This window comes from Calypte anna, chromosome 3 (assembly GCF_003957555.1).
Source record: "Calypte anna isolate BGI_N300 chromosome 3, bCalAnn1_v1.p, whole genome shotgun sequence".
Lineage (NCBI taxonomy): Eukaryota > Metazoa > Chordata > Aves > Apodiformes > Trochilidae > Calypte > Calypte anna.
In genome coordinates this window covers 74,416,614-74,432,588 of record NC_044246.1, presented here as the reverse complement: position 1 = coordinate 74,432,588, position 15,975 = coordinate 74,416,614, and the positions used below count along the sequence as shown (strand labels likewise).

General features: G+C 35.2%; 1 protein-coding gene across 1 annotated transcript in view; it reads right to left on the bottom strand.

Annotated features, from left to right (window-relative positions):
• Nucleotides 1-15,975, bottom strand: part of ASCC3 (activating signal cointegrator 1 complex subunit 3) — a 249,751-nt gene that overhangs the window by 32,587 nt on the left and 201,189 nt on the right. Inside the window, exons 35-36 of the mRNA XM_030448254.1 lie at nucleotides 8,225-8,336; nucleotides 7,820-7,954 (exon numbers count right to left, since the gene is read on the bottom strand). Coding sequence (XP_030304114.1) covers nucleotides 7,820-7,954; nucleotides 8,225-8,336 — 247 coding nt within the window. The remainder of the gene's footprint in view (nucleotides 1-7,819; nucleotides 7,955-8,224; nucleotides 8,337-15,975) is intronic.

Here is a 15,975-nt window from a genome sequence, read left to right as displayed (position 1 = left end):
ATAAGTGAACAAAGTAACATGCCTTCTTCACCTTGGTAGGAGAAGGATTTAAGAGACCTGTTGTGAGAGGAATCTCAGACATTTTTTCAGCCTCTTAAGTAAGAGGAATAGACTTAAGATATTTTGTATTTCTGAAAACTAGTAGCTTGAATACTCTCTGCTTGCTTTACTGGAAGACAGAAAGGAAAACAAGCTTACTGTGCTATACCGAATGTCCAAATATATATATGTATGTGTATATATATATTTATTAACTTTTCCAAATTTTAAGTAAAGTTTTTGTCTTTTGGTGGCAGAAAGACCTCTGCATTTTATCCTAACATTATAGGTAGCATGAGATACCTAAGTAACTGAAATAAGACAACAGCTAAATACTTGGCAAACAATAGGAGAGGATGATTTCTTGAACGTTCCTCTGTGATAATCCATAACATCAACATTTAAAATAAAATTTGACCTTCTGAAACTGGTCAGTTTCCATCAGGAAGAAAAAAAAAAAAGAAAAGAATGAGACAAAGAAAGAATCTAAATGTAAATAGGAAAATAGATGTGTCAGATACTTCATCAAGGACTGATCAGTAATCCTCTTACATCCTTCTTTTTAAAAACTACTATGCTAAGGGAACAATATATGCTGGATACCAATCTTGTATGATGTAATCATTTTAGCTAAAGCAATACTTATCCTGAAATTTCTGTTCTGATCAGAGAACAAACTACAAAATGCCATCCTCTCTTTTAACAGCTTTACAAGTCTGAGCAATAACTTCTTTTTTGACAGAGACAAACATTTGTGTGCCTTCAAACAGCAGTCAGTTGGTGTCACTAAGTGGACCAAATTCTGTGAAAATAAATTCATCAGCAATATAAGTGTAGCTGATCTAGTTTATAGTACAGTAGTAGAACTCCATGAGAAGCAAAGGCACTGAGCAGAAACCAGTGAAGACAAACAGGCTGCAGAGAGCCTACATTTGCCTATTGCACTTCAATTACAAATAGGGAGGTACAAAGTAGGCAGAACTTGCAATGACTTGCTAAAGGCACACCAAGACTGTAAGACTTCCTTCTGGAGTACTTGGAGCATGAGAACCTACAGCCATTTATCAAAGCAGCATCATGTATTATAAAGCGTTCAGCTTTACCTTTATAAAAATGCAGTTTAGATCTTTAGTTTTGGTTCAACAAACGCACACATTTCAACAAATATCCTGTACATTTAAAACAGAGTCCTATGCCGTGTTTGCTGAGGAAAGGCTTTTTCAGTTTCAGTGTGAACACTTTGCCAAGTATTGGCTGCATGTACACAGCTACCCATAGTCCAAAGGAGGACAACCAGGCTGGTGAAGGGACTCGAGCACAGACCCTATGAGGAGAGGCTGAGGGAGCTGGGGCTGTTCAGCCTGGAGAAGAGGAGGCTCAGAGGAGACCTCATTGCTGTCTACAACTACCTGAAAGGAGGGTGTAGCCGGGTGGGGGTTGGTCTCTTTTGCCAGACGACTTTGAACAAGACAAGAGGGTATGGTCTTAAGTTGTGCCAGGGGAAGTTTAGGTTAGATATTAGAAAGAATTTCTTTACGGAGAGAGTGATCAGGCATTGGAATGGGCTGCCCAGGGAAGTAGTGGATTCTCCATCCCTGGAGATATTTAAAAAGAGACTGGATGTGGCACTCAGTGCCATGGTCTAGCAACCGCAACGGTGGTTCAAGGGTTGGACTTGATGATCTCTGAGGTCCCTTCCAACCCAGCCAATTCTATGATTCTATGATTCTATGATCTTGCATAATGACAATGGCCACAACTCTAGCTGGCGAGTGGCAAGGAAAATATTTCTGTGCTTAAATAAATAAAAAAAAAAGGTGAAATGGTGAACTGCCTGCAGCTCTAAGCAGTCAGCTAAACCAAGCTTTCTATCACTGAACTGGCTTCTAGCATAGATACCAAGGAGAAGCATGGGTTTGGCACCCAATGTTTGCACTTGTTAACTACAAGACCATGAGGGTTCTCCTATCTACTCTGTAATATGCAAGCAGTGAACTTGGTGGCTTAGGTATCTTGGTCAGTTTCTTGGCTCAAAATAGTTATGATTGGTACACATGAGGTTTTTTTCTTAACCTTAACATGAGGTTTTTTCTGTTAAAGGAAAATTAAATGGGGATATAGCCTGAGGCTACTGGCCTGGCTTCCCCTACCAAAGCTATATACATATTCACAAGTTTTTCTTGATACTGCACTGCAATCAAAAGAAATAAAAAAAAAAAGTAAAGAGACTCAGCTATTTCCAAGATCTTGTCTTATGGCCTACTTGTGGGAAATATATGTCAGAAATCTTCAACTTTAAGTTTTATTTTTACTTTCCTGAGTATTGATTCACTTTCTTAAGCTGGCAAGTAATGACAGGGGTTGAGTAAGAAGATTAGACTGAAAAAATAAAGACCTGTCAATCATGTTTATTGGATATGGGAAGGTCTTATATGTTCTAGTTTTGAATGCAATTCTTTCTCATTGGTGTCATAAAAATGAAAGACTTATGCTATGTTTGGTTATCTGTCAGTTGTGGACATTGTCACCTTGATTTACCAAGTGACTGTGCTTTTATGGAAAGGCACACACAATATGATGCTTTTAAACTAAAAATTAAATAATCTTTCGTAAAAAGAAAAATCAGAAACAACTGTGTCATGGTGTAAGAGAAAATTTACTAGATTCAAGACCTACAGCCACATTCCGAATTGCTCCATCTACTGGGACTAGGGAAAAATCAAGACAAATTTAATGTATTTATATGTGCAAACACTCGTCCTGTGAAATACATTTTATATCGATGATGAAATTTGGATGTTATTAAAGTTTACTGTAGCATCCTGTTTCATTTTAATGAAGCCAGATATTTTTTTTTTTCAAATGTAAACCATTTTATTAAACACACTGTGATACTACCTAGATATTCCAAGTGGGAACTGAAGCACAAATGTTTTAAAATATTAAAATCCAGAGAATATAAGTTGTATAAAAATTAAGTAGATGATCCTGAAAGCACCTGTGTTTAAAATGAAATTTATGCATTGAAAAGTCCTAGATCTGGACTTATTGTGAAGATAAGATTTAATGGTAAGAAGTAACAGTCTTCTCTTATTATAAGGGGTCATTAAAATATGCATAATGGCTGAGGCCTGTTCCTGTTTTGCAGAGTGGCTACAGCAGTCATGTTCGTATTGTTGAGAAACACGGTATATATAAGTTCTTTAAAGGTTATCATGTAACATAATTCCCTTTCATTTGATATGAAGTTTATCTAATAAAATATTTCTATTCTTGACACTGAAATGCCATCTTTAAAAAGGATAACATAATGAATACAATCTTGCTGTACCTTTATGCCTCAGAGGAAATCATAATAGCACCTTTATATCCATTTAAATTAAATGTCAATGTAAAGTTAAAGAAAAAAATTACTGACTTAGGAATCTGATTTTTTTCTGAAATGGCACATAGAACAGAGAGGCAATAGATTTTATACAATAGATTAAAAAAATACAAATGGAAGGCTCCTGTCATGACTTGCAGAGAAAACATTACACAAACCAGTTCATATTAGCTTGTTGTTGGACACTATTTTTGTAACTTATTAATGCCTCTTTCCCTGGCTTCCAGTGGAAGACCAGTGGATGGTTTATCACTGAGTCAAAAACCTTTGTGGGCTCTCCACTGGAGACTGAACCAACAGCTTTAAAGACAGAATCCTGCTAAGGAAATGAAATTATTTTAGACTGAGGGTGTCAATATTCACAAAGACTTGCATATTTCCCTGGCTAGAACAGGATGTGCCAGTGATATTGAACAGAAAGTAAAGCCATAGGTTAACTGAGTTACTTAAAATCTCATAGTATAAATATCTGACAGGCAATGAAAGATAAGTTGTCTTTACATTTTTATTACCTATGTATTTGGGATGGAGAGCACTTGCTTCGTCTACCTCCACCTTCTACCTTCTAAATCTGCTACTCTAGCAATTCCAGATTTTCTGCTAAGTTCCAAAATACTTGCCTAATACAAGCCAGTGTAACAAACCAATGTCAATTATCAGAAAGAAATACAGAAAAGAGGTACGTGTGTACTAAACTTAGAAATTCATGTTTTTATCACAGAAAGGTTGATTTGTATGTGCCAGTATAACACCAATACCACACTGTTCTGTGTCTAAGCTCTTCATTTAGAAAGAAACCCAGCTCTTGTAACCAGCTTATATGAAAGACAGCAGTAGGCACAACAAACCCAACCAATTCTGTCCTGTAGGTAGAATTCAAAAAGAGAAATAATGGAAAACATGCAGGTGAAGCAAAGCCTGAAAGATGGTTCTCCACTGTCAAGTGTGAACAAATATAACAACATATTTCCTCTGGTTGGTAAATAAGAATACCAACCAGATAACCAGGTAAGTGTAGTAACAACTCACCAAGAATCACGTACCTAGTGGATCATCTAGCCATCACAGTCCTGATCAGTCATTGAGAATGACCTCCTTCCCTCAAAGTACAACAAAACTACATTTGATTTAAAAAAAATTGTAGTGACTGCTAATTTAGTATTGAAAATGACAAAAATTACCCCAAAACACTCTCACTATTTTTTTACTCAATCCTCTATTTTTATCTCTGCACCTTACTTTCCTTACTGTTTCAAAGGAAACAGTCTTTAGGTACCTCAGGGAAATCCAACCTGTCAGTAAAAATCCATGAGCATTTTCTCATCAATAATGTTTAATGCAAGAAGCACCATAACTCAACAGTGATCCTTTGGATAGCGCAGTTAGGAAAGTTCTAAAGAAAGCTCTGTGGAAAAGCATCAAACACTTTCTCTCAGAAAAATTATGGGCACAGTAGCACGGGTCAGTTACAAAAGTAACTGAATCTGAACTTTGCCTGCTAACTGCAAACCTAAGAGAATAACCTCTTTAGTACAGATTTACTGAGAAAATAAAGGAAAGTGTGAGGGGATTGCACCCCACATATTTGTATCACTTACTACTGTACACTTCTAGCACGACTGCAGAACTGCTCCCATGTGCCATGTTCCTGTTCATATTTCAGATACTTCAACCCCTAAACCATACTAAAAAAAAAAAATCATTTGATCTTCAAAATCCTGGCAGATGATCAAATGAAAACAGAAAATAAAAACAGAGAAAACAGAGAAAATAACAGATACTGGAGAAGACTCTGAATGGTCTTGACTACTAAGTGGAAACAAATCTTGCTATCGAGTCACTTTTTTGAGAGTTCCATCAGCACCAGAAACAGGATGACTCAAACCTACTTCTTCACACGTCGCAAAGATTAGTTGCTGAATTCCCATCAGCCTGGCAAGATCATAGTTTTGAAACTCAAAAATCCCTTAATCAAACTCTGATTTTAAACTCTTAATAGGATCATAAATTTCTCAATTCTTGAAAGAAATCTTCCTGGTTTTGCTTTAAACTAATTTTTTCTCCATGTCAGTTACACATTGATATTTGATAAAAACTTGCATATATCCTATTTCAAACCCACATCATCAGTATTTTTTTGTTACAGTTGGACACTTCTACCTACCTTATACACATCAGACAACTTGTAAATGTCTAAAGGTTTGCAAGATAATCTTGAAGGTCTTTCCCAGCCTGCACAATTCTATGATTCTAAAATTATGGTAAACGCCAATAAAAAACCCCCTCATATTACAGGCACAAAATCCTGCAATTGCCTTTGAGAAGTATTATTCTTAAATAACAAAGTTGAAAATTCAAAACTTTAAAACTCAATGATCAGCAGAATAATCACATTATAATTATGTTTTGCAATGATAACAGGCCTTTATCTACTATAGCTACAACTTTCAGTTCCAGCATCATTAAGAGATTCTTCAAATTACTTTTAAAATACCCTTTTCCCTCAGGATTTTCACTTATAGCCAATTAGACTACTTACCCCATGCCATGTAATTCCCCATTGCCAAAACTGCTAAATGCCTCAATAAGAAGGAGGAGGCCACCAGTGGAGCAAGGCAGATGTAATGTCATTGGTTAACAATAGAGGTGTGAAGCAACTGCCATAATTATAAAACTCATTAATTCACAGTGTTTTAGGGGAAAAAGAAATCCTTGGCAGTAACACTGTTGAAATGGCAATTATTTCCAACACTACATCATACTGAAAAAAGCATTTCAGTTTACACCTTTAACGAAACATGACAGTAATTCCACTAGTAATTATGAAAATCAACATCTCCATAAAAAGTAAGAAAAATTGTCAGCAATATATTGGCATCCAACATTCATACATCCTTCTCATCTTTCAAACTGACACGTGGCATATTTTGGCCCTTAAACAATTTTATTTTTACTCTCATTCCTCTTATGATGGTAAATGGACAACTTCCAAGACTATATTTTCAGAAAAAAAAAAAGAAAAAAAAAAGAAAAAAAAAAAGAAAAAAGCATTAGGAAGAATTAGAGCAAGATTAATGAATGTTAAATTTTACCATCTCATGTTAAATTTTACCAACAGTAGGATCCTAGGTTTCATCTGCCACAGAAATATTTGCCATTTACCTTTGTGCTTCATAGCTGCAATCTGTTTAAATAGATGAGGAGCCCTGAGTCTGGGCTGAGCTCAGTCTGAGCCAGTCCTGATAGACAGCACCAGGTTCTGCTTCCATTACTTAACTTCCATATGCTGCTCACTAGGTAGGCAGTGCCATCTCTGCTAATGCTAATCTCAAACTTTTCCTGTCCAAATTCATCTAAAAAAAAAATTAAGTTTCTTGATGGAGAGTTTTCTCTAGAAGAAGGAGGGATTTTAAAGAGGCAGTAAGTGGAGTAAAGCTCTCATTTTGAATACTTAACAGTGTATTATTTGACTTCTGTTCACTAGTGGGCCTTTCTCTTTACAGTTTCATTTATTTACATACAAAATATACTGGAGTTGTAGTTGATTACCATTTGAATTCACCTAAATGCACGGAATTTCATTTCATGTAATTTGCAATGTTTTCTAACAACAGAAGAACAGATATTGCAGGGTCAGTGGAAGCAAGTCCCTTATTTATGTTGTCTAACACTTTCCATTATAAAAGATTACTGTGGCCTTTATTTCTGAGCTGTAACACTTAATGTTTGCAGCAGGTGATTTAAATTTATCAGAAAGAAAGTCTCTGTACTAGAAAAGTGGCTTTCCTAGCCTTATAAATGCTTATCAGGTTTTGCTGAGCTGCAAACTGTTGAATAGCACTATTTTTAGTTTCCTCCTTCTATTTCTCCTCAGAGAAATTTTGGCAGCATGTCAAAAAATAATGAATATAAAAGTAACAGTCACTAGACTTAACTGTAAGAGCTGGGATTATTACAGTTTATGACCTCAGGGATCATGAGGCAGCTGGGAGAAGGAAAAGATGGCAATTTAGGGAAAAGGTCTTCCTGTCCCCCACTTCTAAAAGTTGCTGTATCTTCCAGATTGGCCCTGTTAGAGATTTAGGATGTTAATTTGTTGTTACTATTCAGGCATTTATACCTAACAGGAAAAAATAAGTATCAGATTTGTATAAATGCTGAACACTATAAAGAGACATAAGATGAGAAACAGGTGTATACAGTCATTTTAACGTATTGATTATATGAAACACTTCAAACATAAAAAATGGTTGAGGTATATTACTCAAAACAGACAAAAAATTACAGTTCAGGGAAGAAAGGTTTTTCTTAATTTTTTGGTTTGTTTTTCACCCACTCATGTCTTTAAGATTCACAAGTTATATACATTCAAATTACAAAAATATCAACACTTACTGTCAGAATTGAGAGTAATTCTTCAATGCTGCTTTCAGGTTTCAGCTGATCTTTGAACATCCCAATAGTTGGATGCTTGAGATAGTAGTAGGAAGCAATGCGTCCATATGTCAGAGGCTCAATGCTGCGGTTATCCTGTTAGAAGAGGAATTAAACATACATGGATTCCATCTGGCTCAGTATAAAGTTACTACAAAACTTTAGAATATTTTAAGACTACTTTATGAGAGTGAATAGCAACAATGATTTAGCACAATAAGTTAGCTGCAATCCCAACTGAACTCAGTTTTCATAGTAAGTCTTACAAATGGCTCCACAGACAAACTACCATGTGTGTACCTTGCTGCTCCCAATATTTAGGAGCATTTATCTCACTGAATCTTGTAAGGTATAGATTAGACTTACCTCCCCAATTTCAATACAATAGGAACATTCCAAATCAAAGAGGGATTTCTCCACAAGGCTTGAGAGGTACTTATTCATAGTGTCATGGCTCACATCATCCAAATTATAGTAACTAGATAAAATTGAAAACAGATGCATTTCATGAATACTTTTTACACTCTGAAGTTTTTGAACAATAACGTCTTGTAGGGGAACTTATGAGGCTGCTATAATACGCAGATACTTGGATCAGGAATAATCCATTTATGTATTTCACATTACGCAACTAAAAACACAGAACTATTCCCTTATATAGTCTAACAAGAAATTCATCATTAACTGGTTTGTGGGAGTAACTAACATAACATGAGCGTGTACATATGGAGAAATGGTAATTTATCTATTAATAGAAAGATTGATAGAAACAGAACTGGACTGGCAATGTTTTGTTAGTGGGAAAGTTCTCCTGATTGCATAAGTATATTTTCCTGATTATATAAGTGTGAAAGTGAAGAATCAATACTAACATAAGTAACAGGGTTTCAACTTCAAGAGAAAGGAAAAAGAAAAACAAAAAACAACCAAGGATAGCAACTGTTCTGACATCCTGGAACTCTCAAAATAAAAACTAGGCATATAGTGACATCTCTTGAAAAAATAACCATACACCAATCCAAATGCTTGTATTTTTACTTTTTAGAATTCTGTGTCATTTCATTCTCAAAGGTAAAATTGTTAAAAAGTTATTTAACACATTCATTTTCAAGTAAAATTGTTTAGGTAAACTATACATAGTAACAGCAGTTATTAGTAATCCCTATGAAGGAAAAAAGTTTATAAAGTGTATCAAAACCTATTGTTATGCTAGCATATAAAAAGTATCCAGTGACTGAAGTCTGCACTATTACATGTAGAAATTAAGCTATATTATCAGAATATTACTCATACAATACAGCATTATTTAAGGGAGAATTTTTACCTAGAAAACTCCAGATATAAATGTAGTAAGAACTTGTGTCATAGATTCAACAGAGGTATCAATTCAGAAAGTAACAATTAAGTTCAATGAGCAGTAAAGAAAAACTGAGCACGCTCATGAAGTTTAAAAATGCTGAATCGAAGCAGGGCAATTAAATCATGCCATTTCCAAGTGGAATCCAAGCAAATGAAAAAAATGATGATTTACTGAAATGCTAAAAATCACAGTAAAAAGGTTGTCCCTGCTCACTTAACTCTGTATAATACAAAACAGTACAGACTCCTGAGAGTCCTGCAATGATGAAACATGCTCCTTTTTTTCATACTAGTTGCTTTGCTAAAATTTCCCACTGGTACGATGCACCCAGCATCCCCTCTGGATACACCACCACGTGCTGTAATGGGGAGTAGCTTCTCCCAGTGTTATTTTGTGCATGTGAGCAACAGGCTGCAAAGCACTGTGCTGACATTCATTTCAGCTGATCTTACATAGTTATACCTACACCTGAGTTAGTCTTTAACTCCCTTAACTGCCAATGGAAAGAAACGTGCACTTGCAAAATACTATTTATCTGAAGTATTTTATATATTCCCTTTAGGATAAGGTAAAATGTCATCACTGATGAAAAGCAGAACATTATACAATGCATTTGTGGATGCTCTGTTCAGGTAGATGAATCCCATTCTGTGATTTAAGCTCTATTTTGTTTACTGTAATGCTGCTGTTAGCAAATTTCAAAGACGAAATTGTTTTTTATATACTACAAGCTTCCTTCCATGATGCTTCATTGACAGAATCTGACTTGCATTATTATTTTCTTAAACAGAGTTTTTAACATTTATCATTTTTATTAGCAATAGCCAACATGCTAAATAAGAGTACAGTAATTTCCAGATGTTTTTTCATTGTTATTAATCCTAAATTATGGGATTAAATATCTGATGCTTTGTATGTTCACATATAATTGGGTAAAGTTGAAGTAAAACATTACTACTATAAGAAAAAGATTTTAAAAAATCTGTTCTCATAGCAGAATCAAGTCAGCTACATTAGCCAACAACAATGAATACACAACAGTGTATACACATGGTGGTGGAATATTCAGCTCTGTGATATTTTATATGGATTCACATTGAGATGGTCTCAAATATTTAAAACATAGCTATTTCCACATGAAAACAAAACAAAGAACAAAACATTGACTGACTAGTTAATGTGTTGGGTAGCCACTCATTGTTAGCCTCATGCAAAAAAGATCTTATTTGTAGCAAGAGTACTCCAACTTAAGTTTTCAGTGCAACTTAATGTTCATGAGAGTCAATATTTCCATCTGCACCTTTTATCTTCCTGACATCACTAAGCACATTTAGACTCTGCTTAGTAGCACAAATTACTTTATGACATTTTATTTACCTTCTGAAAACAATTGAGCAAATTAGCTACGTAATTTGAAGGATGTGAGGATTGTGAAGGATGTGAAAATGTGATTCTGTTTTATCTGACTAAAGCACTAATGATTCATTAGTATTTTTCTCTATATTTAATATCACAAGACTGAAATGATTATAATTAAGGGACTTTGTTGTCATGGTATTCACTTTCACCGTATCATTTCAGCACTGTTATTTGCAGTACCACAACACTGATGATGAATACTGATAAAACAAAGGAAGAGATCTGGCCAATACACTGAAATTCTTTTTTGAGACTGTAACTTAAGACACTAATTCAGACAGATTTTATCTTGTGCTCTGCCTCATTTTGCAGTATTTCACATTGAAGTTCTAATCATAAAAGGCATTATAATGCCTTCTTAAAACTGTGCAAATTTGAAGTTTGCTGATTCTTGGCAGTTTTTTTGTCAGAGGAACAACTATATAGCTGCCTAGTGCAAACAATACTATGTAAAGAAAAATTTTAAATGGTCTGTAATCTTGAGTGAAGTGGTACCAGTGTGTTTTCACTATTATCTATAATGGGGGAAATATAATTTTGAGCACACCCACAGGAGCTTCTTGGTCACTCAGCACATTTTCCCCTAATAAAAAGCAAAGCCATCCATCTAGAAAGACTATGTTAAAATCATTAGCAAAACCAGAAGTATCATGACGTGAGACAGTATTTTGAATGCTTAGGCATAAATGCAAGTTGAATTTTGCAAATTGTCATGCTCCAAGTATAAACCCTGCATCGTATGTGAGTTCCTCTATGAAGCTATATTACCTAACTATTTAATTACAGATAAAGAATAAAAACAATGCAGTTTCATGCCCACTGCATTGAATCATCTAGTCATTATTTTCCTTTTGCTATAAACAGACAGCCTACCTTTTTATCAGCACACCATTTCATTTATTTCACAGTGAAGCCCAGTTTCACAATAATTGACTTGTCAGAAGCTCTAATTTATGAGGCTGGGCTCTGTAAGCCTTCTCCTATATTGGACTCAACCTGCACACAAGCAGGGTTGAATATTTACAATGCTGTTAACAGGTGCTGAGTTGTTTAATGATTCTAATAGCCAGAAGCGTACTGAGAAAGCCAGCGGGATCACAATTACAGGCTGTTTGAACACAACAATTACTCGTCCCCTGAGAGGTGTGAAAGTCAAAGGCAGTTTTATCCTAACAGCATCTAGCACATGGGCTAGACAGGCTAACTTCCATTAGTAGTCCATTGGGAAAAAGTAATAACAAACCCCTAGGTATCATAAAAATTTACAAAGTACGTAAAATTCAAGCGATCAAAAAAGTGAAGGAACTTTTTGTTGGGTTTTAAATAATACATTTAAAATCTCAAACCTCGTCGAGCCTAGCAAGAACAACAAACCCTGAAACAGAAACTTATTTTTCTAATCTAAGAAAGTGTGGAATTTCATCAGCTGAGAAAGACAGAGAGACGTGCAGGAACATAAAATGTAGATGAAGTTACACAAAACGTTTAGGATTTAATGTGAATGGTGGCAATCATTTCCTGTTTAGCTTATGTAAGCCTGACCTGAGATCTCTCTGGGAAATTTTTCATCAGCCTTGAAATGGTCCTGCTATAACTGTCAATGCTGTGAAGTCATTTGTTACAGCACCATGCTTTTTATGTTCAGATTATACGGTAGTAATAGTGACACATGTAATGAAAATCAGTGGCAGAGTCAGCCAAAAATATTGAAAGAAAAACTTGATAGCCAGAAAGCCTTTGAAAAAAATGCACAAAAAAAGATGAAACTACAGTGTTCACTTGATAGCAAGCAAGAAAGTGTGCTTTCTCAGATTTTAGTCCCGAAAGCAGAATTTTATTATGAAGAAGTATGGGGGAAGCACAGATAATATTTTTTGTAAATTGCTTATGTTTTCATTCATCAGCTTTTGGCCTTCAGCAGATTCCATCTTCAAATGGTACCACAGAAATGGTACTAAGTTTATGGCACAATTGATGGATCCTCACAGCCACAGAGCTATGAACCAATGTACCAACTCACTTCTGTTGTTAAGGCATTGCTGACTGACTCTGAAGTCCGTGACTGGCTTGCTAAGATGTGTTAACACAGCATGCACGAATGCTGCAGCCTGTAATCTCTACCTGTATTTTACTTGCATCCTATTTTCTTGTAAATATTTGCTTATGACAGGTATGAGAAACAGATCTATTGCTACCTTTAATCAGTTCTTAGTATATTGTATGCTGTAGTTGTTTAGACACATCAAAAAAGAGCCCAGTTTCTCTGACAATGGCAAGGTATTTGCCTCCACATCAGTGCTTCTAATTAAAATTTTACCTCCTACGTGGTGTTCATAAAATGAGAATTCAGAAATAAGAGGAACATGAAGATTTGCTTGTATATTGATGGGCATTTCTTTTTCCTAGTATATATTCTAACATATAATTTGTACAGATAAATAATATCCAAGAGTAGGAAGACAGTTATGTGATTTTCCTTCTGAATGGGGAGATGTGGGGTCTCCAGCTTTGCATCCTCACCTCAGACTGCAGCAGACTGGGGAACAGGAGGGGGTTAAAATACTCAGCAGTCTGAGGGCTTCCCCGTCTGAGAGAATCAAACTTTATTCTTGTGGATAGCTTAGTAAAAGCATATCTTGAACTACACTCCTGTACTTTCCACATCAGTGTGACCCTAACTATTTAAAAGAAGTTTTTTTTTAAATGAAACTAAAGCTCTCATTATGAAATTAATAATAATGTTTATAGCTATTTATGAAGTATCTATGCATGCACACAAATCTAAATATGACTGTAAAAGAAAGAATACATCCAGAGAAATATCTGTTCACCAACTTAAAATATGGATATTGGTTATTACTGCAGTTTAATGTACTTGCACCTTCTTAGCTTCTGTTCTCAGTAGCTCCTACCAAACTTCTCCATTTTGCCTTAAACTTAGTTTCTTCAGTAATTGCCTCCTGACTGAATTCCAAAGTAGCCCTAAATTTCTGAATAACTGGGATTTTATCACTGAAATACATATTTTTCTATCCTGACTAGCTGATACTAGCTGTCACCTCAATACCAGAAACTATATTGGAACAGTATATAATTGTAATTTTTACTGAAATGTTTTATTCATTTGTTATTAGACATGCTCAGCTGATCATACTGAGAAAATGAAATTTAAAGCAAAATATATAATGATAAAAGCATCAAACTGAGATATTTTAATTATACTTTATGCTTCATTATTGTTTTACTCCAGAAAATTTTTTAGGACTGATACAAAGTAAGTAAAATATGATTTTCACAATGAATTAATAAAACATTTTTTCAGGTCTTCACAAATAATTTACACAGAAAACTGATTTTTAAAGTGTATATGTATATACACACTAAGACTCTTATATACATTTATAAGTCTATTAAAAACCTCCACACATTATAACAGTGATGTGATGTGTGCTCTCAGAATATCTAAAAATTAACCTTCCAAATGAAAGCTGATTCTATTTAACTTTACATATGTTGTAAATTTCTATTTCTCTTTTACTGCACATGTATCTGGAAAATATCATAACCTGATTTACGGAAAACGTTTCCCATGGCCATTTCTCTTTTGTAGAAAGTTGCAGATTATAATCTTTTGTAAGGGTAAAAGAATGAAACAGTCAAGGCCAAGGAAAGGAGATAGATGAGCCTCTCAAAATAGCCCCTTTCAAAGAACTGTGCATTTTGCTAATCTGTCTTGTGTGATCTTGGCTAAGTAAAGAACATAGCGACGACAGTTGTATGTGGAAAGGAGAACACATTGCAGTACCTGCCTGAAGTAGCACAGAAACTTTGACTTAATATGCAAATTCAAAAGCCTCTGGATTTAGGAATAATTGCTTGGGGGGGGGAAAGCAGGGAAGAAACTCTGGATATTGAGACTGATGCACTCTGATAAACAGTTTTACTTGGATCACCCCTCTCATTTGCACATCATCTCTTGAGCAACAGGCACATGTTTAGTCAGCATGTCTCTCAGCAAAACTAGTACTCAGATACTCCACTCTCCCAAAGAAACAGCCCAATTGCTCCTCTTTCCTTTTCACAGATTTTGAGATAGTGGGGTTTATCAAACAAGAAAACTAAAATGGTTTGATAATGATTTTTGTAATGATTGCATGCTTATAAGACACCCAGATACTTAGGGCAAAAGAATACTTTAATCTCTATTTCACGACAAAGGTAGATTAACATTACTTAATAGTACAAATTGTAGGCATTCAGGAAGGCATTTTATGATATTGGAGTGGAATAGAATGATCCTTGATTTGTTTATGCAGCTTTAATATACAAATAGCTAAAACTGGCAATAAATGAGAATATAAATCTTCCACGTATTATCTAAACCCATTATTTTTGGGATTTACAGCATCGCATGCAATGACTTTTATGCCAATGAATCCCAAGGCAATTTACCAGTCATGCATATGGGAATTACTTTTTCACCACCAAGGTACAATCACCTGCTGGCTAGAAAATAGTTCTTGTTTCACAGTGGAGACTAAGTCAACAAAACAGCTTCAGGGCAGACATGATAAAGAACACTGCATCGAGTGACACCGAGTAGGTATTGTGTAAATACCCAAACCAAAATTCAGCCATTCTCCTCTTGTGAGAAAAAAACAAAACCAACCAAAAATCAAAACACAACAAAACTGATACCTTTGTATTTTTAAAGGCCACAAATAATTCTTGTTTGGTAATATCAACCATTCAATATGTTCATCTATGGCATAGTAAACTCCTTTACTATACTGCAATTTATTCAGTTAATCTCAAGTCTCACTGACTTCATAAAATTCTTCAGTTTTCCTTTGATATATCTTGTTCAAACAATGACCATGCAGCAACTGCTTGGCTTGTAGGAGGTCTGGAAATACCACACATAGTAGGTCCAGCAATTGGATAGTTTTGTAACTTTGGATGAAACTGAATATAATTTATTATCATATCAAAGACTGGCAAGCATGGGCATCCATTGCATTTGCACTTGGTATCTAGAAGTGACCTCTCTGACACAGTCAGTAATGTCCTCCATTTTTCTCCCTGCATGACTGAGTACAGAGGAATGCTGAGAAAGAATGCTGAGTGCCTCTGTGTAGATGAGACAGGAGGCAAAGCAGCACAACTTGTGAACTGTTCCAACCTGTATGGGTGGCATTCCAATGAAAGACTCCAATTTTATGAGAAATTTCAATATGCATTCTTATCCTGCCATTATGTACTTGTCTAGCCAAGATCTGTTCATCTTGTTTCTCACTACAAAGGATCTGCATCTCACTATGAAATACAGGGTTTTTTT